The sequence below is a fragment of the Homarus americanus genome, unplaced genomic scaffold (genome assembly GCF_018991925.1).
Source record: "Homarus americanus isolate GMGI-L3 unplaced genomic scaffold, GMGI_Hamer_2.0 scaffold59232, whole genome shotgun sequence".
Classification (NCBI taxonomy): domain Eukaryota; kingdom Metazoa; phylum Arthropoda; class Malacostraca; order Decapoda; family Nephropidae; genus Homarus; species Homarus americanus.
In genome coordinates this window covers 809,580-835,109 of record NW_024717214.1, presented here as the reverse complement: position 1 = coordinate 835,109, position 25,530 = coordinate 809,580, and the positions used below count along the sequence as shown (strand labels likewise).

General features: G+C 37.8%; 1 protein-coding gene across 3 annotated transcripts in view; it reads right to left on the bottom strand.

The window, feature by feature from the left end:
• Positions 1–232: 232 nt before the first annotated feature.
• Positions 233–25,530, bottom strand: part of LOC121858843 (polypeptide N-acetylgalactosaminyltransferase 11-like) — a 31,916-nt gene continuing 6,618 nt past the window's right edge. Inside the window, exons 2-14 of one of the 3 annotated variants that reach the window (XM_042355498.1) lie at positions 23,345–23,594; positions 18,880–18,996; positions 17,400–17,804; positions 16,942–17,036; positions 13,405–13,568; positions 12,673–12,800; positions 11,773–11,904; positions 6,494–6,606; positions 6,255–6,372; positions 5,975–6,127; positions 5,194–5,442; positions 3,394–3,627; positions 233–1,490 (exon numbers count right to left, since the gene is read on the bottom strand). In XM_042355498.1, coding sequence (XP_042211432.1) covers positions 1,356–1,490; positions 3,394–3,627; positions 5,194–5,442; positions 5,975–6,127; positions 6,255–6,372; positions 6,494–6,606; positions 11,773–11,904; positions 12,673–12,800; positions 13,405–13,568; positions 16,942–17,036; positions 17,400–17,804; positions 18,880–18,996; positions 23,345–23,386 — 2,085 coding nt within the window. In that variant the 5' untranslated portion in view covers positions 23,387–23,594 and the 3' untranslated portion in view covers positions 233–1,355. Of the gene's footprint in view, positions 1,491–3,393; positions 3,628–5,193; positions 5,443–5,974; positions 6,128–6,254; positions 6,373–6,493; positions 6,607–11,772; positions 11,905–12,672; positions 12,801–13,404; positions 13,569–16,941; positions 17,037–17,399; positions 17,805–18,879; positions 18,997–20,386; positions 20,570–23,344; positions 23,595–25,530 lie in introns of those variants that run through there. The other 2 variants (XM_042355500.1, XM_042355499.1) reach the window with 2 other exon arrangements.

The following is a 25,530-nucleotide window of genomic DNA, read 5'->3' as shown; positions in this document are numbered from 1 at the left end:
CAAACAGCCCTGTTGCATAAAGAGAAGCCAAACAGTAATTTTAATGAATTGGCTTACTCCAAAACTATTCTATACGGTATATATATATATATATATATATATATATATATATATATATATATATATATATATATATATATATATATATATATATATATATATATATATATATATATATATATATATATATATATATATATATATATATATATATATATATATATATATATATATATATATATATATATATATATATATATATATATATATATATATATATATATATATATATATATATATATATATAATCAAGGAAGGTTAGTACTATTACTAAACTAGATTTTGTCAATAATAGCAAACTTAAAATTAACATAATTATTGAAGTATAGCACCATAAAGCACTCGTTCTTAATTAAATATGATGTCATATCACTAGTCAATATTTCACATAAACTTCTAATAAGTCAGTACTAGTCAATGAAACAGTGGCACTAATCTAGAAGCATATCTTACAATGCCACAAAGAAATTATTATAAGACAAAGTAAAAGGGCTGGAATGTAGCATTATCTCTATGATCAGTGTAAAGGTAAATACTTTCCTAAGAGAAACTTTTGTCTGATAGATTTTTGTCCCTATAAACTAACTTAGCAGTATCTTACACTTAAAATATGACTCATTGTCATTCCGGATGACTTATGAAGAGAGAAAGATGGAGCAAAAATATATATTCATGAGTTAGCCTAATAGCAGTGTAACTAACTTTTTTTTATTTTTTGTACTGTAAAATTTTCAGAGATCAATTAATTTTTTGCTTCAGAAAAGTCTCTTATTAATAACAGTTACAGTACAAAACCTTGGCTGATGATATTTACCTTGTTAATCATTTCCTTCCTTGTCCGATTGATGAAAAGTGAGAATTTTTACTGCATACCTTCACTGTAATCCCAGCCACATTCACCACATACTGTATGCCTTATACCCACTAACACTGGGGCAATATTTAGCCACTCCAGTTTCTCAGATATTAATTATCTTAAAGCAAAAGATTTTGTATAAATTCCACAGATGAGTGCTTTTGTAATAAAACTTATACTTAAGGATAAGATGAATTATATTAATTTATCATGTTAAACCTACTTTGGTACCATTTATTTTGGGGGCGAGGGATTACATTTCCACTCATTTGAAAGCCCCAACTAAGTCTGTGAATTCTATGAAGTTGTTATTTGATATCTGTTTAAGCTAGCTGAGGGCTCCAAACAGATCTAAATATCATACAGAGGAATCCAAGACTATCCAAAACATTAATACTGTATGTTATTCTAAAGTTCCTGCAGAACCAAGTGGTAGCCCCTAAAGTACATCTACAAGGTCCCAAGTTGCCAGTTTTGGAGTGGAGCACATGGCCATTATCACAGATGCACCCAATCTCTCTTCTTGAGCAGAAATACACAAACCCACAGCCATGTTGTACAGAGGTACACCCATCTGAAAAAGTGTCGATTATTATTTTTGCTGTTATTATTTATGCCCGGTGCACCTCATTGTTAAAGCCTAATCTATTAATCATATGTAGGTAACTCTAAAAGAGCACAATGCACAGAAAAAAGAAACGTAAAAAAAAACCCCAAAATGTGCTATCTATGTCAATAGCACGAGCTAAAAATAAAACAGCAATAACAATTAACAGAGTTGTATTTGCTTATGCAAACACCACTGTTCACATAATATATTGTAAATAAACAAAATACCTGTATACTACTGTACACACCATACTGTACTCATCAACAGATGCTGTCATCCTGAGGATGTGATGCAGGCAGGCCAAATATTGATATGATGATACAGGATGACCTGCCTTTGTCATGTACCATTTCCTGTAGCAGTTGTTAGCACTCTCCTTTCCCTTCATAATGGAGGAATTGTACATGTACACTGTATACTGTACATACACCTTCAACACACTAGCCTACACTGTCCACCCTATGTACTGTACCATACAGGTAGTAGGTAATAGGCAGTTATCAAACAGGGAAGTAATACTTCCTGGGAAGATACTTGTAAATACTGTAAAAAAAAACCTGCTACATCACAACATATTAAACCAAACCCTGCTATAATAGCAACAAATATTATGAGCAGGTGGGTTGATCTGACTGACTTTTTTCACACACACAATACAGGGTTTTCAATTATTACAACATAAATAAAATCGTCTTTGCTCCTCCCATTTTTTTTTCTGTATTTATTTATTTATTTAAGTATCCCCCAATGTGGGTTAGTGACCTGTGCCCCGATGGGCTAATCCCCGCAAAAAAAAAAGTACTTTCACACTTAATGAATAATCAGTACAGTACACTGTACGTAACTGAAATCACTTTTTACATCTTAATACTGCACTGCATTAACAGTATTCTTGGTTGTGCATATGCTAGTACAGTAATGTAAAGTACTGTACAACATATATCATAAACGAAAACATCAGTGAGTAAATGATGAAGCTTGTACAATGGCAGAAGACAATGCACCAAGAGTGTCATGATGCAAGAGTGTGAGGAAATAAGCTGGAAAAAACATCAGCCAATCATTGACATCCCATGCAGTCTGGAGTCACATGACGGCAGTGGCCAATCTTAGCTCATGAGCATTCTGAGCCTATCCACCAAGGTGCCCAGCATGCATCCTTGCATAGGAAACATGATGCAATCTCTCGGAGTCATTCAAATGCCCGGAATGGAGAGACTTTCTCAGAATTTTCTGGAAATGCACATGATGCAATTCTCAGAAATTTGTTTGGATACTTGGAATGGAGTTATTTTTCCTGGAAATTCTCAGAGTGCTTAAAAAAAATTCTGGCTACTGGAGAGTTTAGGGGATCAAAACTTCCAGCAAATGGAGATTTTACTGTAATGGGTTTCAATGAGAAAATTGGTTTCACATAACAGAATTTCGTGTTCTAGAAAATTTTTCGAGAATGCAGCCCTTCCTTAACATTGGAGATGCCAGTATCTATAGTCATGTAAATTGGCAAAATTGATCGGCCTCAATTTTCCTAATATTTCCCCCTAAAAAAATGGGTTGGATATTTTTCCCCAACTCAAACCATACAAGTATGGAAGGAGTTCTGGAAAATAACTGAATTTTCCTTTACACCTCAAAAATTCTGTAGTAGTGCAAATTTCACGAAATGTGTACAGTTCACACTTATTACTAGAGACCATACAAACGAATTTTTTTGCTTCTCAGAAATAATATCCTTTTCCACGTATAAAAACAATAAAATAAAAAACAAACTAAAACATGTTAACTGCAAACAATTTGGGTAAAATATGGCCTGTAATTTGGCCATCTACAAGGATAAGTTTAACTACACCAATACACTATAACTCACCCGGTTACTGATCTTCCATTCTTGAGTGCCACCCATCTCGTGACATTTCCTCAAACGTGGTTGTTGTTCTGAAGCTTGAAGGCACAACAATTGTGAAAGAACAAGCTCATTTCGATCTGTCTGATGGAAGAATTGGCGGTTCCATTCCGAGCATACAGACAATACAAGTTTTGATCCTTTAACTGAAACATCTTCCTCAGACTCCACACAAAAGTTGGTTCCAGTCAAACGTATCTGTAATAAATTAAATATTTTATACACACCTTGTTGCAACATAGTTTACATTTTGGAATGAATCATCACTTCAAGCCTGTCATTTTAAAACCTATTTCATTTTCTTTCCACTGGATGCTCATGGTGTTGCCTACCATTTTTATGCCAATAATACACAGCTATGTGTGAAAATAATAAAAGTTGAGGATATTGGGGAAATAATGAAATCCTTGACGTCTAATATTAAGATTTGGATGACTAGGAGAAAACTTCAGCCGAATGATGGCAAAACGGAGATTATCGCCATCCAAGGAAATAGGAGGAGAGACGGCACAGATGATTTATCTCTTTAAACTTTGGAGAAGTGTAACTCAGTCCTGTCTATTCTGTTCATAATCTTGGACTGTACTTAGACTCAAAACTGAATTTCAAAGAGCATATAAATTCAGTAGTTAAGAGCTACAATTTCATATTCGAACCCATATGCTGTTAAACAGTTTTTGGATAGACAATGTCTTGTGACACTATTACATTCACTTATTTTGTCTTGGGTTTACTACTGTGACTCTTTATGGGTCTGTCTACCTAATTATCTACTGAAGAAAGTTCAAACAGTGTTGAACAGGGTGCCAGACTTATTTTTGCTCTCTCACCGAGGACTCCCACTACCCCATTCTAGATCGAATTACATCAGCTTCCAATTAAAGCTAGGATAGGGTTCAAACTCTGTCTAATGACTTTTAAGAAACAAATATTTGGTGAGCCAAAGTATTTGGCCAACCTATTAATTCCAATGACCATACAGTCCGTCCTCGACTTACGACGGGGATAGGGACCGACGACCAGGTTGTAAGGCGAAAATGCAAAAATAATACATAGAAAATCTAAAATGGGTGTCTCTTTTTCTTCTCAGCACCACAAACGAAAATTTTGTCAGTACATAGCGCGATCACTAACGTCGGGACTCGAAAATATGTAATTTGAAAAATATTTTATACGACTGTGGCGGTCGTATGTCCGGGTGGTTTAAGTCAAGTAGGTCGTAAGTCAAGGAGTACCTGTATAGTAATATCTACCTTAGCCGGAATCCCTCAAACCTGAAACTCTCTGATTGCTGGTATTGAAATACTACTGTATTCTCGGAAAATCGTTCCTAAAACTGGAATTTTCCGGAAAATTCCAGTTTTGGGAACGATCTTCCAAGGGGCACATTTTCTGGAAAATTCAAAAAAAAAAATTTCGTGGTACCCGAAAAATTCCGGGGATGTGGGGGTTTTTTTTTTCCGGGTTTGAGAGATGAAAATGAGGCGCATTTTCTGGAAATTCCGAGAAAATTTTTGCATTACCCAGAAAATTCCGGGGATGAGGAATATTTTGCGGGTTCAAGAGATGATGTAATGGACAATTTCTGGAACTTCCAAGAACATTTTTCCGTTACTCGGAAAATTCTGGAAAATTCCGGGAATGCGAGATTTCTTCCGGCTTTGAAGGAGTCATCTTGTTACCCGGAACATTCATTTGAGGTAACAGAAGTCATAAAGTCAACTTCCATCCTTTAACCATTAGAGTACAATGTTTGTTACTAACCTGCCATTTGTGTGTATAGTTCCGAGTGCGTTTATTCCAAGGCTGGAACTGCCTGACACCAAATCCTGGCTGGTCTCTGTCATTTCCTCTGTTCTTAGTTTCTTCACCTGGAGGTCCAAGCTCTGGGTAGACAGTGTTAAGATACCAAGAGAAAGGTTTGCACTGTAGATTTTTTCGAAGCTTTACCCTCTCTGATACATCACCATATTCCACTCTTTCTGCTCCTGGGCGAGTTTTGAAGAAGTTTTCCTTAAGATAAACAAAATCAAATATGATTTAGCTACATCAGAATATCAAACAGAAATCATCTTACAATACTCAAGTGCACCATTTGATACCATTATTTTCTTTTATAGATGTCATGTAAATAAGTTTGAAACCCAAAGAAATGAGATTTAAAGTCAACAGTGAGCTGCAATAAAATTTAAGAGAGCAATAAAACAAAAAACACTTCAGAACTTTTCAAGAACGGATGTAATGGTCTAAGAGATATGAAAACAGTACTATATAAATGTAAATGAATGAGAGGTAAGGGAGAAACAGTATTTTGAAAATAGATGGTTTTTGGGGGGAACAGGGGGTGTGGGAGAGGGGGTGGAAGATGATTGTAATCATGTACAGTACAGTATATCTATCCTAAATAAAATATGAAAACAATAGAGCAAAAACACCTTCTATACCCTCCGAACAAACCCCTTAATCATCAGGTGAAATAAGCTGGAGGGCTAATTTTCATGTGATTCAAAAATTTATGTAAAAGAATATTATTCTGACTCCTTACTTTGTAGTCATCCATCCACACATTAGCCACTCTTAAGGAGTTTCGCAAGAGGGAATCCTGTCCCCCAGGTCCGCCATAAGGCCGTCTACGACGGAAAATATGGCCCACACGGGAACAGGGTATAATTTCCAGTTCACCGCCACACATCCAAATCTTGAAAAAATAGTCAAACAATGAATACACAAATAAATAAATATAAACTCAATTATTCCAATGCAAGGACTGTAATTATAAATAACTACAAAACAGTACAGTATAATCCTAACATTAAAATACTCACCCTAAATGACATTTCAAGATTCTCTCCACCCCACACATCCATCCCCATGTCATATTCACCAAGCTCCTTGAAATACTTGCGATCCATGGCAAAAAGGCCTCCTGCCATGGTAGGAGATCTGTAATACAGTCATTAAAATAATATTGTTAACAAAAAGAATGAGGGAAGATAGCTGTGTTTTGTGAACAAACTTATGATCAACAAAATACATAATGCAAATTGTATTTTTTCAGACTTACCTTATAGGTTTAACAAAATTAGTTTTGTCTGCAAAATACATGGATGGAATTGTGTCCCATTTAAAATGCAGACCCCAGTTAAAGCCACCACGCACCAGAGGAGACGCTGTGTACTGAAAATAAAAAAACAATTGTACTTACCGGTATGTAAAAAATTATCTATAAAAGTAAACCTAATATATATTAATAAATGCAAGTTGAGTACAGTAAGATCTGTAGAATATCAATCAACAGTCATTAAAAGCTACCAAGAGATAATGACCAAACTTCAAAGTAGAGTATTTCAAAATACCCTGTATCCTCCTCCTAAACTATCATATTATCTGTCCTCCATTTCTACTTTGAAATGAGCTGAATTAGGAAATGGAGGAAAGGGAAGGGGATAATTGTGCAAGAAAACACCAAGAGAGGACGGAAACAGTAAATAATAACATTCCACAGTCACGTTCTTATAACCTCAACTTCTTCAATACTGTACAATAGAACTTCATTAATTTTTCTCACACATCTTCACTGTTGTGGTTCTTGGCCCAATAAAGTATTCCCAATTAAAATATACTAGACCCAAAAACCAATTACTGTATTTTGCTCATTTCAATGCAAAGCAGTGGAAAGACTGTTGTCTAATACGCTAACTTTTCCACAAGCAGTGAGTCATGCAAGCTAAGGAGCATGTTCCAACAAAGGTTGCTAGACATACAATAATGCTCTTCCATACACAGTATGATAACTCTAAGGCCATACAGTATATATATATGTAAGAAATGACTTCAGCGACAAGGATCTGACAAGAGAGGCTGCACGAAACCAAGCAGCATAGATAACTACCATAAGGTAATCACAGCTAACCCATGCAAGCATGGCAAATGGCCATAAAACAGTAATGATGTGTAAATTTCCCTTACTCTAAAGGTGAGTCACTCTCTCCTTAAGTCTCCAGATTGTGAGGAATTAGTTGTGTGTCACTCTCTCCTTAAGTCTCCAGATTGTGAGGAATTAGTTATGCAAGTGAAAAAGTGCTAACATGTGATGTATGCACCAAATGGTACCATCTCCATGCAAGTGTATGAGTATTTTCATATGAACTTAACATAATATATCTGCTGGTATTGCAAGCATTGTAATATTAGGGCCACAAACCTTATGCAGACGTTGATCAAAGCCACTGATCAACTGGATAAGAAGATTCAGAAGGTGAATATTAAGAGTAGACAAACTAGAAGATATTAAGATTAAACAGATAATAACTCAGAAAAGAGTATGAAGCATGAAAGAAGAAATTTGATGAGAATAAGATGGAGCAATAAAAGAAGATAGAAGAGATGGTAATTAAGATAATAATTAGAAACAAGAAGACCAAAGGCTAGAGAGGCAACAGAAATAGGTCAGAAGAGAAAGACGAGATAATCAGGATATGAAAGATGAAGAAGCCAGGAAAGTAAATACAGTCATGTACCATGAATTTTGAACAGCATATAAGTGAGAAGATCAACAAGGCAAATGAATGATAGGGTTAGTGGGGAGAGACTTGGTCACATTGACCCAAAAAACTTTTGATGACTGTTCAAGGAAGTAGTCTGACTCCACCTGGAATATGCCAATGTAATTTGTTGCCCTATCAGAAAGACATCACATGAGTGAAAACTGTTAAATGCCAAGCCATGAAAGTGGTCCCAGGGTTAAATGATTTGAGCTACCTGGAAAGGCCAATAGAAGATCGTCTCCTAATACTGATGTATTGCAGACTGAGAGGGGATATGATTGAGGTATTCAAGATGATTAAAGGTGTACTTTATATGACGAAGCAGCCATGATGGTACTTGTCATGGATGATACAGATGGCTTGGTCACAAGAGGACACCCAGACAAGCTGCAGAAACACAGAAGTAGAACTAGCTATGGCAACATTTATTTTTTGCAGTGGATCACAGACCTATGGAAGAGCTTGTCCAACACAGTAGTCAAGGCTCCAAGTATCAAGTCATTCAAGGGAAGACAAACAATATTGGAAAGACCAAGATAGAGTGTATGATTATGAAGCAAATCTGAAAACTACAGATCACAGAAATGTTCATTATTTGTCAGACTTAGATGGTGATCTCGAGACCTTCCTCCAGTACAGTATCATCACATTTTAACTTTATTATGAACAAGATCTAACCAAAGAATGACCTGCTTCAAGCAGGGAGACAGCTAAACTAAAACTTGTTACTGTAAATCCTGTGGAGCAGATGGTGGACAAGGGAGGTACTGCATATGCATTTAGCAAGCAGCTTAGCACCAAGACTCACTAATCACTTAACTCTCCAATTTAACTCTCCCTGTTTAAGAATAATAGTTGCAACATGAGTACTAATTGTTTTCTGGTGCCAGTCACCAATAATAAAGTGTAAGCTTAGGCTGGAGTCCATAAATATGATGGGTTCATGAGTTTCCTTGGACCAATGACAGGATACAAAATTAGGCTTTATTAAGGAAATTTAGGCAAAGCCATACAAGCCACTGATTGGGACATACTTCTGTCATGTAAGAGGCTTCATAAGAGCAAACAGCTGGTCTTATGATTAGTGGTGTTATAGTGAGGAGGTAGATGAAGAAAACCATGAGGAATCTTCCAAATCTTAGATCATTAAGCATCAATGATGCCATCTTCAACTAATTGACAGATGGAAAGTAGTACCAAATATAAATTGTTATCAGATGGAATATTGTAGAATGCTTGGAACAAGTTCCTGATCCTGAAGGACATGAACCCCAACCCCAATTCATCTGATGGTCTTGAACCTGAGAACTTCAGATGAGGATTCATGAGAAGAGGACAGAGTGTTGTTGCCAGTGAGGAAGTGGATTTGTGCTTGAAGGAGGGTGCAGATGTGCCAGGATGCCACCATCTGATAGAAGAGAAGATTGCTTTAAAAGTGTCTCAGGGAAAATGGAGGAAGAAAAGGATGAAAACTTTAAAAGAGTGGACCAATCAAAAGTGAAGGGGTCTCAGGCTATCAGAGTACAGAAATGTAAAGCTCATTCACAGATAAAAAAAAAAGTGGGAGTGATAATTATTCCTATGAAGCAAATGGTCATTTGAAATATGCACTCCTGAAATAGCAAGCTGAAAAAAAAGACACCTTGAAGCTTGACCAGTCGGCCAAGTCCATTTCAGACTTCCCCATACATTCCCCAGACAGTGACGCCTCTATCTTGAGCTTTTTCTCTGTGAACTTTCACCTTATGCGACTTTGATCTGATGATAAAGTAGAAAATACACAAAGGAACAAGAAAGATACAGAGGTGTAACCTTACTCAACTAAGCAATGGGGTTATTGGAGAAGATCATAGAAGCAAAATTAGAAAAGCTGTAAAGATCATAGTGGAAGAGAACTAATAGGAATATAGAAGGTGGGCAAAGACACAGATGAAAGGCTATTTACAGAATAGTAAATAGCTAGTGGAAAGAGAGACCGAGTTCAGAAGAGGTGCAAGAGAGGTTGATTGAGATGTTATGGGCACAAGGAAAGCATGCTGAAAAAAGAATAGTAATGAAAAGGATACCGAGATGGATAATAGTAGAGGGAGTGTAAAAAGGTAAAGTAAAAGTTGCAGAGGATAGAGAAAGAATACTTATATGGTGCAAGGGAAAGGTGGAACAATACATTATGGAGAAAAGAGTAGAGTAAAGCTCACCTATTTAGCCTATTTCCTTTGGAAATATCACACACAATACATATCATAACAGTACTGTACTTAAAAAAAAAAATCATCTTGCAGTTACAATGTAGAAAGTGAATACTGTATGTATGAGAATAAGGTGAAGTAGGTATACTGAAATTGCCAGTCCTGTAAACCTAATGAATGCAAAATATTTATTAAGAAAGTAAAAACAAAATGCAAACCAAACATAATAGTGGGTTATATGCTATAACGAATCTAATTGGTTTTAGAACCTCGTTCGTTATAGCATTCGTTTGTTATAGGGGTAATCCGTTCTAGGCCCCCAAATACAACCACTTAACAATGAAAAATATAATATAAAATTGTAAAAATTGTAAAAAAGTGCATAAATATGCATTTAAACCCCTGAAATAAAGAATATCATTAATACTTGTAATAAAAAATAATAAATTAGTACAAAAAATGATAAAAAATACTGTTCGTTGTAGGAGTTCCGTTCATTATAGCATTCTCAATTTTATAGGTAAAACCGTTCATTATAGGAATATTAGTAGTAGAATCCGTTCGTTATTGCATACCCCACTATATCCAGATGATATTATAATATTTTTAGTTAAATTAGATATGGTTTGGTTGTTTGTGTCATATGTTGCTGTACAGGTTGGATAGCCATTATCCAAAGCGCTTGGGGGCTTTAGGGTCTCGAATTTGGGATATTTTCGGATTTTGGAATACCTATATCCTGCATACAGAACCTGTATAATGAGGTAGCTCACACAGCGGGGATGGGGCCCAAATCTATGCATAAAATTAACTTATATTTCATTTACAGCATAAGGATACATATATTCTGCAGGTAGTGTTATGAAATATAATTTAATCATTTTGGGTATAAAATATATGATAATATGTACAATCAAAGACAAAAGTCGTGTTGCGGTTTTGTCCGAAGATTAAATATAGCTCGTGAAACATTGTGAGAACCCTACCAAAATGAAGAGCGCACCAAAAATTTTAGCCCTTCAGCATATGTTTTCACCAAATTTCACGACACGACTTTTGTCTTTCATTGTAGTACACTAAAGACCCAGAAAAGTAAGCAATCACTACCGTCTGTTTGGCATCGCCACGATGCCCGACTCTGAGGTGCTAAGCAGCCTGTGTCTTACCTCTATTCATTACACACACATACTTACCTTAGTAAAAATTATGATATATGCCATATTCAGTGTATTATCTACCATAAATATAATGAAATAGACTTTCTGATTTCAGAACATTTTGGACTTGAGAACTTCATATAAGGGATACCCAATCTGTAATTGGTTTATGCTTGTAGCTCACCTTGTTAACAGGACTGCAACAAATTGTACTACCGGGTATGCCTATTTCACTTTACTTTCATATGTTTAAACATTTTTATATAATGTCCAGGCACATTTACTTGTTTTTCTATATAACAAAATTTTCTGAGTTATTAATAGCAGGAAATTCTGCTTAATGTTGTGCAGTGCTAATGTGAACATACAAAACTCCCAAAACACATCACATTAATGAGCTGACCCCTCCCCCATTGCTCAAATCCATCAGAGTCTGTCTAATGACCTTACTTGAAATGTGTCTGGTGAAATAACATCAATGATTGGTGTGACTACATGGTTGCGGTGCTCAGAGACTCGAGATAGCAGAGGCTCAATCCAGCCCACATTCACCTCAACGTGGCTGTCCAAGAACACAAGCACCTGTAATGTTGATTCAAATTTATTATTGATATATAATCACCTTGTGAAAGGTTCCATTTATTGTTTTGTTACAGGAGCTGCTTCAACAGCCAATCATCTGCACCATCAACTATTTCAATCACACACTACTGTAGTTGAAACATCAACCTTCCACACCATCAACAATTTGCACCAACTATGCACCATCAATCCTGTACACCACCAACTATTTACTCCATCAATACTACCACCAAAAACATGCTCTACCAACACCATCAACCATCTGCACCACCTACTCCACCAGCATCACCAACCATTTGCTCCACCAATGTAACAACATGCATTATATATACCATATACAGTACAGTCGGTTTCTTATCATATAAATGTCAGTACAGTATTCATAAATTAGAACATTATTCCAAATTTTATGGAGCTAGAAACATGGTGTAAAATAGAGATGAAATTCATATATTTTACCTTTGATATGGAGTCTTTGGACACCAGAATGCTGAGAAACTCATGGATGATATAAAGGTTATCTAACCTTTAACCTAATTTATCAAAATTAACCTTAAAATGCACTGATAAAAAGACAAAAAAAGCTTATCTGTTTAACTAACTAATTTGGGATATGTTCACCAATAACCACACAACACTAAAAACAACTAAATTTTTTGAGCTGGTAATGTTATAAAATGTGTCCAATGACTAGCAAGACACACACCACTCAAATTAAAAAGTTTAATTATGATATACAGACACACAAGAACAACAATAGTTAATTACCTCACCAGTAGCATGTCGAGCACCAAAAACACGTGCTCTGATAAGGCCCTCCCTCTGGGGTGTTTGGAGAACAATGATCTTCTTGCTGATTCCTTCAACCTCATTCAATACTTCAGTATGGTAACTATCTGAAAAATCATAAGGAATTTATTAAAGAGGGAAAGGCATTTCATTCCTGGTGTTATGTGACAGTCCCATATCCTTAAACTTTTTATAAGCAATTTAATTTTAGAATATAAAGCAGTGGAATGCCATGCCAGACACTTCGTACATTTCATCTCTCCAGTAATTATTTATCCCTCGATAAAAAATGGTGAATCTTACTAAAAGTGTAATTGTGCATAAAGTATTGCTATTAAACCAGTTAATAATTTCTATGTGAACATACAATACATGAAGATACCCATCAATATGCATTCAAACATATGCTATTATTCTACAGAGATTATAATCCTACATAACTTACATCAATGAACATTTTGTACTGTACAGTACTGTGTAAACAAACCATTGCATAATGCAGTATAATTACACTAATTAAACATAAAACCCACAAAAACACAAAAAATAAAAAAGAGTGAATAAAAAAATTATTCATATTAATAAATATGGTCTCTGTTGTGTAGCAAGAAACAACAATACAGTATCAACAATACCTCATAAGAAGCTCTGATTTACATTAAATAAAAATATGACTATCAAGATCCTTAGTATCCAAATATTAGTGTTTACCTTCATCTGTATCATCTATCAACAAGATTTCATGAAGGAGGTAAGATGGTGATCGGTCAAGTATGGAATGTATCGTTCGCAGCAATGCTGAATGGTCCTCTCGGTAGAAGCATATAACAATAGATGTAGTTGGAAGCTGAGGTGAATATTCAATATCATTACATCTGTCAGGAATAAATGGGATAAAATGAAGTATTGATCCTGGAATCTTTTTGGTAGAACATACAACCTGCTGGCTCTTGTATGATAAGGCAACTTACTAGGGGTTGTTCATTCCTTAGATAGGGCCTCCTTATGTCAATCACGATTAATCTGTTAGTCCATTTACGTACATAAAACAATCTCTTGTCCATTCTCATCACAAACCGAGCCTCAAATGAGAATAAAAATAAGTATAAAATAATAAATAAATTATCTGACAGATCCCGAAGTATCCCATAAAGGCCAACACTAAGCTTTAGTAGAATATTAGCAGAACTTAAGAGTCAGTCTGTTGCCACCATTCCCTCGGACACTTAATCAGATACCAAATGTAAAATAGGTGGACTTAAATGACATTCCCTTGGATTAAAAAATTATGGAACTTAAATCTTGGCATAGCAAGTGCTGCAGTCATAGCTTTAATGAGACCTTCAGACCTCAGATAACCAATGAATCTTGCTGGCAGTGTGAAGCGATGGGCAGGAATACCCACATGGATGAACAGATTAACCCTGGCTGATGTTGAGAGACCTGTCCAAGGAATCAAGGATCCCAGTTAAGTTGCTCTATTGTACAAGAGCTGTCTGCTTTAAGGGTGATAGCAAGAACTCTATCACCATTTCAATGACAGAGTAATAGAGACAGCAAAACAGAGAAACATAATTTGTTTCAAATCAGTAGCAAGTTACTTCAAAATCAGGATTTATCTAGATCTTTCAAGAGGAAAATTACTATTTCTCTAACTCAAGCTGCTTTATATACAGGGGGTCAATATAAGCTGGTGATTAACAAACTACACTGGTAAATGTAATTCTAATCCCCAGCACTCTTCAACTAAAATCCCTATACATTATATGACTTTATGTAACATGCTGTTTATCCAAGTCTGCATGGCTTTTGGCAGAACTCCTAACTGCCTACTTTTTCTTAGGATGTCACCAGTGATATTCTGCTAAAAATGAAAAACAACAAGAGTAATACAATAGGTCATCGCTTAACGTTGTTTTGATACATCGCTCAACTTAAGACCAAAAATTCGTTTAACATCCCGGTGAACCGATACTACGTAGGTTTTGCGTCGTCACGGACTACTTTCTACGGTGCATCACCCACTCTTGTCTAGCCGTGCTACGCTCTTGAGCTCAGCGCGCTGCCCTCACTCGCAGAATGTCACAGCGTCCCCAAGCCAGTCTCTGTTACTACTTCACATCATTCGTGTGTGCTTAGGTGCTTTTGCTCTAAAACTGTACTGTACTCTTAACCATTCGAAATGGCTTCCAAGCGCCCATCAAGTGCTACTAATGCTAGTGTAGTGAAGAGGCAACGTAAGACTATTACGCTTGCTCCGAAAATGGATGTACAGTCTTAACCCAATTTGAAAAAGGTGAATGTGCTGTGGACATAGCCGCTGTGCTTGGTCTAACCCCCACAACAGTGCGTACTATCCGGACCAACGCTGACAAGATTAAGGTTAGCGTTGGAAATGGTTCTTCACTGAGTGCTACTAAGATGACTCGTACTAGAAGCACTGTGATAGAGAAGGTGGAAATGATGCTGGCAATGTGGATGGAGGACCAGAATCAACGCAATGCCACTGTGAGCCTTATGGTTATCCAGCATAAGGTCAGATCCTTGTTTGACGACTTAAAGGGTGAAGGATCCAAGGAAGAGACCTTTACGGCCAGCCAAGGATGGTTTCAACGATTTAAGCATCGTTATAACTTCCACAATATCAAGATGATTGGTGAAGCTGGCAGTTTAGATACAATTGCTGCCGCGACATTTCCGCCAGAATTCAAACGGATAATCCAGCAAGGAGGTTACTCACCGAAGCAAGTCTTCAATGTGGATGAGACTGGTCTCTTTTGGAAGAGGATGCCCGAGAGGACCTATATCTCCAAGGAGGAGAAAAGAGCGCCAGTGACTTCAAGCTGAAGGCTATGCTGATTCTCGCACTGCCAACCCACGGGCCCTGAAAGGTTATTCTAAGGATCACTTTCCTGTCATTTACAAGGCAAGCAAAAATGCATGGATAACTGGCACCATATATAGCCAATGGTTGAACGTGTACGACGTCCCTGCACTGAAGGAATACTGTGCCAAGGAGAACCTTAACTTCAAAATTCTTCTGATCCTTGACAATGCTCCAGCTCATCCTCCCAATCTCGACGACTTGCATGACAGTGTAAAAGTTGTATTCCTGCCTCCCAACACGACAGCACTGATGCAGCTTGTGGACCAAGGCGTCATCGCTGCATTCAAGGCATATTATTTATGCCGTATCATGACCCAGCTGCTCAAGGCTACAGACGGAGAAAATAAACCAACGATCCGAGAATATTGGCGCGGCTTCAACATTCTTCATGCAATTGACAACATTGGCAAGGCATGGGAAGAGGTTTCAGAAAGTTGCCGGAATGGTGTGTGGCGTAAACTGTGGTTCGAGTGTGTCAAAAGTTTTACGGGATTCACGGACTTAGTCCCAGCTGTGAATAGGAATATCCTCAGCTTGGCTAGACAGGAAGGCTCTGATGAGCTGGAATCAAAGGATATTGAGGACGTCCTGGCATCCCATACAGAAGAGCTCACCAACAAAGCTCTGCAACAATTAACAGAACACAGTCCCATTGACGACGACGACGACAAAGATGAACCTCAACGAACGCTAACTTCAAATAGGTTGGCAGAAATGTTGAACATGTTCCAACAAGCAATGTTTCTAAATGATGACCCAAACAGAGAACGTAGCTCACAGGTTCAACGCAGCATTGAGGACAGTCTTGGTTGCTACACCGAGATCTATAAGGAGAAGATGAGTAGCACCAAGCAGTCAACACTGGATTAATTTTTTCGTCGCGGGACGGCAGAAGGAGCTTCTTCACAACAGCTGGCAGCCGAGGAGGAGCAAACAACAATGGAGGAGGAGCAAACAGTGGCGGAGGAACCCCAGTCAGAGAAGGAGGAGGCAGCCGCAGAGTCTCAGTGACTCGCCAGTCGCCACCCTCCTCCTCCATCGCTCCACTACCCACCACACACTCACTCTACCACCTCCGCCCATTGGTGAGTACCAATACAATCTTAGTACTGTAGTTCTATATACTATTCTTTATTGAAATGGCAATTATTTTCTGTATATGTAACTTTCTTCATGGGGCAAAGGGAGGCTCAGGAACGTAACTCCCGTATTTTATCTATTTTCTTATGGGGAAAATTGATCCGCTTAAGTTGTTTTGCATAACGTGGCATTTTCAGGAACGTAACCCCGAAGTTAAGCGAGGACGCCCTGTACATCTATATCCTGTAGCGTGAAACATGACAACAAATATAATAACATACCTCTTATTCCTGGTGTCTGGTATTGGGCGATGCAATGACAGGCGTGAGGATATTAGTGTATTGAAAGCATGGAGGCGATAACCCTTATCCTTTTCCTGAAAGAGTTTAAGATTGACATTATCTATTACCAGGTATTCTAAATACTGTACTCATGAAAATCTTCTATCTACTTTAGTCTTCACTGTGAGTGGTGTAGTCTCTGGTCTTTACTCTGTCTGTGTGTGTGTGTGTGTGTGGTCTCTAGTCTCTTCTTTGCTATAGTTTACTAACATATTAATACAGCTAACATTGTGTTCCTTAGTCACTGATTAAATCAAACTGACACAGTCCACCTTCAATGATGCTGTAGTATTAAATATATTTTTTTCCAACTATTCATTCATCAACTATTCTACATACTCACATCATACTGATTTCACCTTTTGAAAAAATTATAAGCATAAAAAATTAGCACTAACCATTTGGTCTTCATGCGTCTTCACCAAACCAAGCATAGGTAAGTTGACTTCTTGATCTGCAGGAATTTCATCTCCTAGTTTGTCTTTAATATTTTGTTCATTCCTGTATATTTTATTATCTTCTACTTTTATAATTTCACTTTTACGAAAACTATCGCTGTTTTCATAAATTTTCTTTTTGACTTCAAATGTGTTTTTCTTAATAGGGTTTTTATCAATTTCATTTTCTATGTTATTCCTCTGTGGCTGTTTATAGAAGTTTTCTTTCACTGGTCTTAACTCAGAACGTCCTTCAATTTCTCTGATGCCACTAGATCTAGCAAGTTTTTCACCAGCTATAGCATTTGAACTTTCAGGACCATAAGGCGTAACCCTGTGATGAAACTGAGCTGCAAGGATTGGTTCCTGTAAAAAGACCGAGTAAATAACAAATACAGTAAACAATATCTAATAATGATCTATAATATTCATAGAATGAAAAGTTATAATAATCCTCAGTTTTCAAATACAGTACAGTGATATCTCCGTTAGCTGGAACAATTGGTGCAGAGCACTTCTGGGAATGAGAGAATTCCAGGTAACGAGATGACTCTCTCAAAGCCAGAATAAATCCCTCATCCCCTGAATTTTCCTGATATTGGGAAACTTTTCTCAGAATTGTCCGCAAAATGTGCCCCTCAGAAAATCGTTCCCAAAGACAGAATTTTCCGGAAAATTATGGCTTTGGAAAAATTTTCAGAGAAAATTTCAATTCCGGCTATTGGAGAGTTCCGGGTTTGAGGGATTCTGTCTAACAGATATTATTTTACTGTACTACCAATGAATATACCAGTAATAGTAATTCATACAGTAGTCAAGTATAACATGATAAATGTGATATAAAGTACTGTACTATATAAATAGTAGTAGGCAGCCACCAAACAGGGAGGTACTCCCGCCTGGCAAGATATTGGCATAATGTATTGTCTAATGGTAGACCCTGCTGCCATATGGCATCACAAAAATTGTGACCAAGTCCCAGGTTGCTGATCTGTTTTTCTGCCTCATTTACACACAATTGCAGGGTCTCAATTGTTACTCGTACTATTGACAACACAACATACATACAGTACAGTATATTGTTTCTTGCTTTTGATCTTTTTTTAATTTTCTTATTTCTTTGTGGTTCTTTATTATTATTATTATTATTATTATTATTATTATTATCATTATTATTATTTTGTTTTCATTTTTTTTAATTTCTGATTATAAAATTTATTTACTATGACATTATTATTATTACATTTTCACCCCCAGGGCCCCGAAGTGGGTCGAAGGTTTTGTAAATGGGATTAAGTATACTGTACAGTGTTTATGAATCCCAAATGAACATACAAGTATCTGATTCTGTGACACAATTGTTATAATCTTCAACCGCAGAGTCATAGATTTAGGTGGATTTAATTTTTTTAGGGTAAAAATGAATACATATACATCTTACCTCAGTAAGGGAGAAATAGAGGTATATAATAATGGCCCATGTTAATGAAGCCACCATCATACCAAGAACAAAAGATCTTGCTCTCAAAGATGATCCCATCCCAGCTGAGCCCCCAACCTGAAAAAAATATAGAAGTGAGATTCATAAATCATATTGCACCAGTTTCATGAATCTCTGAAGAACAAAACTACAATACTGTACTCTGATTTAAAAAAAAAATCAGAACATACTTTCTTTGATTTTAGATTAGATTTTTCGTGGTTCCTCCATGGTACTGTACAGCATTCAAAGCATCAAGACAAAAGTGTGATATTCCTCCACCCGATTTACCTTATTCTTGAAGTCAGGAAAATGTTTTCGGTAATCTTATACAGTACTTAATGGGCACAAAATCACGAGCACCTTCACTGACATTGAGAGAGACTGGGAACTTTCCTTATTACAGTATCAGTTACTGTATATGCAGGGTATATACAGTACGTACTACTTTACTACAGTACATCGCTTTATTTAGTTTTCAGAAAATGAAACAAACTAACCTAAACTACATAATACTGCATATTAATTTCCAGGTGAAGCTCAACCTTTGGTAAATGATATTAGGTCCATTTTATAATTAACTTATGAACAATAAATTCTATAAAGGGTAATACTTGACGAGAGTGGTCCGGCCTTAGCAGGTACATTGATGAAATTTCTCCATAGATGACAAAAGTTTTTTACCTTCAGAACCACAAAATGTGCACGAGGTCTGCATTTTGCACCACTTAACCTTTTGTTTTAGTTTTTTTACATTCTCCTGTGCACATAGCAGCTCTCGACCTCTGTCCGCCCACCATGTTTATATACTTTATTTTATCAACTGATTGCATATGGCAGTAATTTCACGTCTCTACGTCCTTTGTAGACAAGAAATAAAATATTTACCTTAATTACGGCACCATCGGATCTCCCGTGGCGACCATGTTTTGGTTCACATTGTCAAGAAACGAACGACGATCTAATTGGGCGTGTTTATTACAATTTACATTTGATTAAATTTGTTCATCTTTTCTAGAGGTGTTTTGATGACAGGATGTAAGAAAATTAAAACAACATTGCACAGGTTAGGAAGTTAGGTATGGTTAAGTCAGGTTCTAATATGTTCTGTGCATTGTCGTTTCCATGTTCTTACTTGGTATCATCCAAACAACATTATCTAAAAAATTTGGTATAATTCCATAAAGTCCTTCTGGGGCTAATCGTCTCCTTCACCATCACCGTATTTTAATAATTTATAATTTCACCATTTGTCAGCTTACTAGCCATCCAGGGCATGAACCCATAGCACTGTAGTGAGAACAGTAACCCAACCAAACATCAAAGGGTTTCTCTAGGTATTCTGGTTTCCTCCTACATTAACATTAGATAATAAAATTCATAATAAAGTAAAAAAAATAACAGACCAGCTACCTGAACGACAAGTAAATTGATAAGTGGTGACGATAAAACAGCAACCACAGCTTACCAATATTGATAAGACCTTTATCACATGCTGGTACAGTACCTTCAGTGTTTCACAAGTTTATTCCTTACCTTCACTTATTTATGACACTTTACCGAGTGTATATGGGTTTCATGCCTTCAAAACACCTACCCAGCACACTAAACTACCCAGCACTCAACCATAGTTTCACTTTCTTAAACAAGAGCCTCACCAAAACATTGTCCGAAAGCCTTGATACAATAACTGAATTATAATTAATGTAGTAACCTATGTGTCCTTTAAACTATAGTTACACTGAAGTGGGTTATAACTTAAATTAGCAATAATTTCATTAAAATCTGAAGTTAAGGGTAATTTAAAAGGATGAGAGCAAGAGTATTAAAGTAAACAAAGTCTCAAACAAACCATCGGACAAGTGGTGGGTGTTGTGTTAGGCGTGTACCTTGGGGTGTGTTCTGGGTTCAGTCCACGGCCCGGGACACATGTGAGAAAGGTGTTTTTAAAGATGTTGATATAATCAAGTTGGTCCTACTAAACATAGACAGACAGATAGATATTTTAAACATCTATATACCTATTTTATGCAGTAAAATCGTTTTACAGGTTTTTAATTTGTTCAGCTTTGCCTCAGGGGAACGAGAGCATCGGCCCCAAAGCTGACAGCAGTCGCAGATATTGACTTTGAGGCAACAGTCGCAGATATTGACTTTGAGGCAACAGTCACTGAATGCCGCATAGATCTGCGGCTCAACTAATTCTACACAGCTAGGGTAGCTACTTATGTATTAGGATAGTTAATTTTAAGGTAATGAAGTGGCGGCGAAGGTGTGGCTATTGGGGGAGGCCGGAGGCCATGTTGAAAAAATAAAAATTATATATACTGCAGGTATATAGTTCAGCTTGTAGATATACAATTTACAATGTACAAATACCTTTACAATATATGTATAAAAAGACTATATAGTGTTTGGTATACAAACACGGAAGAGCTTGCGGAGTCAGGAACCCTGGTTATTTAGCGCAAAAGCCTGCGTAGCCAGGTACTCCTCAAAGGTCCATGCACAAGGCATCGAAGAACCCTACCCAAGCAGAGAACTACAGATCTACTTCACTACTCGAAACACCCGGTAAAATATTGGAAAAAAAATAGTCAATCACAGACTTAGAAATCATCTAGACCAAGAAAACAAATAGTCTCGGGTTATTGAGGAACCAACACAGCAATAGCACTAATATACGAATCAATTGCAAATGCTGCAAGCAAAAGAGATCAATGCAATATAATTCTAAGTAATGTATCAAAAGCATTTGATAAAGTCTGGCACGAAGGACTGAAGCTGAAAATAATCAAACTGGACATGTTTTGTGTTATCCTCTTCACCACTGATCGGCTCGTTAGCCGCTAGGACGATCGGTCACGTCTCTTACTTTTCTCTTTATTTTATCCTCTTCACCAAATGATCGGCTCGTTAGCCGCTTGGGCGATCGGTCACGTCTCTGTTACGCACTGTTGGCAAGTACTGGGCATGTACCGGCTCCTGATTGTACCTGAACCTGCCCCAGTGTTGCCGAGGCCCGGATTATGGGGAGGGCGTACCGGGCTCACGCCCAGGGCCCCCACATCTAGGGCCCTCCCCACATCTAGGGGCCCCCCCCACAACATTGTAATAAAAAAAAAAAGATTTAAAAACTTTTGCCACAGAGCGATAAACAAGTGAAACAGATTGCCTAACACTCGCTGTGCACCAATTACCGTAACTCCACCAGGCCGCCACAAATATTTCCTACTATTCATGTTTGGTGAACTGATTTAACTTATTTAACACAGATTATAATAGAATAATAAAAAGACTGTATAAATAAACGAACACAACACCACACAAACTTTTTCAAGATCCAAAACTAATTCTTCAATCAGCAGTAAATTCGCTGGTTTCCTTGAAATCTTTCGTTGAAAGAAAGCGAAACAGTTTTGATGCCTATGAGGAAAAAGCAAAAGATCTGGCAGGGAGCACTGAGTTTGTCCAATCAGGTCGTCAGAGGCGATCAAACATACAGCTGGCTCCACTGGATTATGGACGTTCAAGTGAAGTGGATCTCAGTCCAAGAGACAATTTTCGAACAAAATGCTTCCTCACAGTCATTGATCACCCAGTGGTATCCCTAAACGAAAGGATTTCTACATACACGTTGGTGAAGGATCGCTTCGGCTTTTTAAGCAATCTGGAAACCATGTCAGGTGATGCCATTCATTCAGCTTCAGAAAACCTTCTGCAAACTTATGGAAAAGATATTGATGAAAACATCTCCAATGAAATGATTCAATTCTCGTCTCTGGTAAAGTTGTATGCAAAAGCCACGGATGAGCCCAGTGAGTCGTTTTATTACAGAACTGTAAAGGAAAGCGATGGCTTACAATCAGCATTTCCAAATATAGAAACGGTTTTGAGGATATAGCTGGTGTTAATTGGTCTCCAATTCTACCGGCAAGGGGGGACCTAATTGAGGTGTATAAACATCTCAGGGGGCACTACTCAGTCGAGTGTCCTTACTTGGAGCTGGCGGACGCTCGTCCAACAAGGGGTCACAGCTCAAGATTGAAGCCGCAAGTCCAGAAAACTGTGAGGGCAAACTTTTTCGGAGTGAGAGTTGTGAACTCTTGGCACAATCTACCAGAAAGTGTTGTGATCCCCCCCCCCTCTATCCCTGCCGCCCTTCCCCCTATCTATTATCAGGTCTTTCTCTCTCTCTTCAGAGTATTCGTCATGACCAACAGTAAGCGGGTCTTAATACGGAACAATTTAAAAAAAGTAGCACTGTGAAATAAAGTCAGTTTCAAGCAACTGTATTTCATTTCTTCTAGAACATCAAAATTCACATCCATAAGTACTCGATTGTAACTAAATATTTATATCAGGTTAATATATCTAAGGTGGCACGCTATGTGAATGAACACGATGAAGTTGACATAAATCTTACCTTCATATAAATCAGTCTCATGTTTTTGCCTTTCAGAGCCATTTTTGCCTCGTAGGAGTGTTACAGTGCACTGTGGCGGAGACTACACGCGCTGGTGTTTGGGTTCAGTTGTGATGTCGTCAGCCTCTACAGTACCGTACGTGTAGCGTATATGTAGAACGTCTAGGGCGCAGGTAGCCACTCAGTCACAATGGGCAAAGGCGTAGGTGGAGTAGATGTCTGCTGGTGGTTTCTCTGCCTTAGCTTACACCTTCATAAATAAGAAAGAAAGAACAATTATCATACCTCAACCATATACAGCACTCAAAACAAGGTCACACAATCAAGGAATGTGCTGTAAGCTACCCCAGGCGTGTCACCTGAGTTTCATTACCAGCCTAAAATGAGATTGTTAAGAGAATACAAAGAAGTGCATCCTGAAACAAATAAATGAATCATATAGGATATTAATTTCATTAGTAAAACACAGATTCTTTTGAGTATTTAAAGTTAGTTAAATTGTATCATTGTGCTTTTGTTGCATGTATAGGTTGTTCATCTACCCGTGTTAAGTATCGTTCACATGGTCTTAATATCTACAACAAAGATACAAAAAATGGCATTGTCAGACTCTATTAACATTCTTTTATATGAGGTGTTCTCCCGGTAGCTTTCACCAGCACCACTCTCCCAGGCGGAAGTGTTGTGACTGTTGATGGAAGTGAAGGTGATAGGGTAGGGTGGACACAAGAGAATATGTGTGAGTGTTGTATACGAGCGGATGAGGGAGGAACAGCTTGTTGGGATCACTATAGAAACATGTTCGGCAAGAAGTGGCCGACCTGACCCTAACCACACTGTCTATAACAAGAGAAAATAAACAAACAGCTTTTAAGATATTAAATTGAAAGTAAGTGAACATTCTACTCAGGGAGAACCTTTCAAAATAGTTTATTGTATACAGTGAGAATAACTGTGAGAAAGAGTATCATGAAAACGAAAGGAGAAGTGGGAAGGATGGCGAGTCAAACGATATTAGCCTCAGGTGTTGGGGAGAGTAAAAATGGAAGGTGTGAAGATTCATCGAGTGAGTCAGCTGGAGGCCCCCTGAGTACTACTCTATAGGACAGGTGTTGGTAGTAATTACGTACACTATAAACCAAAATAGTATATAAAAGACGTGCTCAGTGCCGTGCAGGTAATACATCACGACCTGCCTCCTGGTAAAACAACACTTGTATACGAGTTGTTTTACGAACACACACATTGAATGTTTAGTCAGGTGCGCCATTGCTCCTGACGTATGTACCCAACCCCGGTACACACTCCCTCCACCACGCCTAGCACCTGTACCCCATCACGGTACACACTCACTCCACCACACCTAGCACCTGTACCTCACCACGGCACACGCTCCCTCCACCACGCCTAGCACCTGTACCCCATCACGGTACACACTCACTCACTCACTCCACCACACCTAGCACCTGTACCCCACCCCGGTACACACTCCCTCCACCACGCATAGCACCTGTACCCCATCACGGTACACACTCCCTCCACCACGCATAGCACCTGTACCTCACCACGGTGTATCCGGTAAATTTCTCGAAATCAATTGCCCGAAAGGCAGATTGCTCGAATAGTAGTATTGTAGGTTAATGGAAACAATTGAGGTTTTTTTGGTGTTATATTAATGTTAAATCCAGAAAATGTACAATATCAACAATAGACAATCCAGTGACGAGTATTAACAATTAAGGGAAGGCTGTAAGGCAAGTCTAATGACAATGAATATGGTTGCTATGGGAAGAAAGGGAGAACCACACGTACAGAGAGTAGCCCTGCCACCGTGTGGTAAGTCAGCCCAGAGAGAAAGTGTTGAGGCTCCTCATATAACCTGCTACGTTGACGTGTCGTTAGACGGCGCAGGCGCAGTGCTCAACTGACGTGGTGCTTCGAACTGCTTCAGTATTCAACCGTTAAATAATTGATTTCGAACAATTTACTGTCGAGTTCGAGAAATTATTTCGAGCAATTGATAGTTCGAGAAATTATTTTTCGAGCAATTGATTTCGAGCAATTTACCTAGATTCCTCACCACGGCACACGCTCCCTCCACCACGCCTAACACCTGTACCCCATCACGGTACACACTCCCTCCACCACACTTAGCTTTTAACGGTTTTGTCGGCTGTTCGTGATCG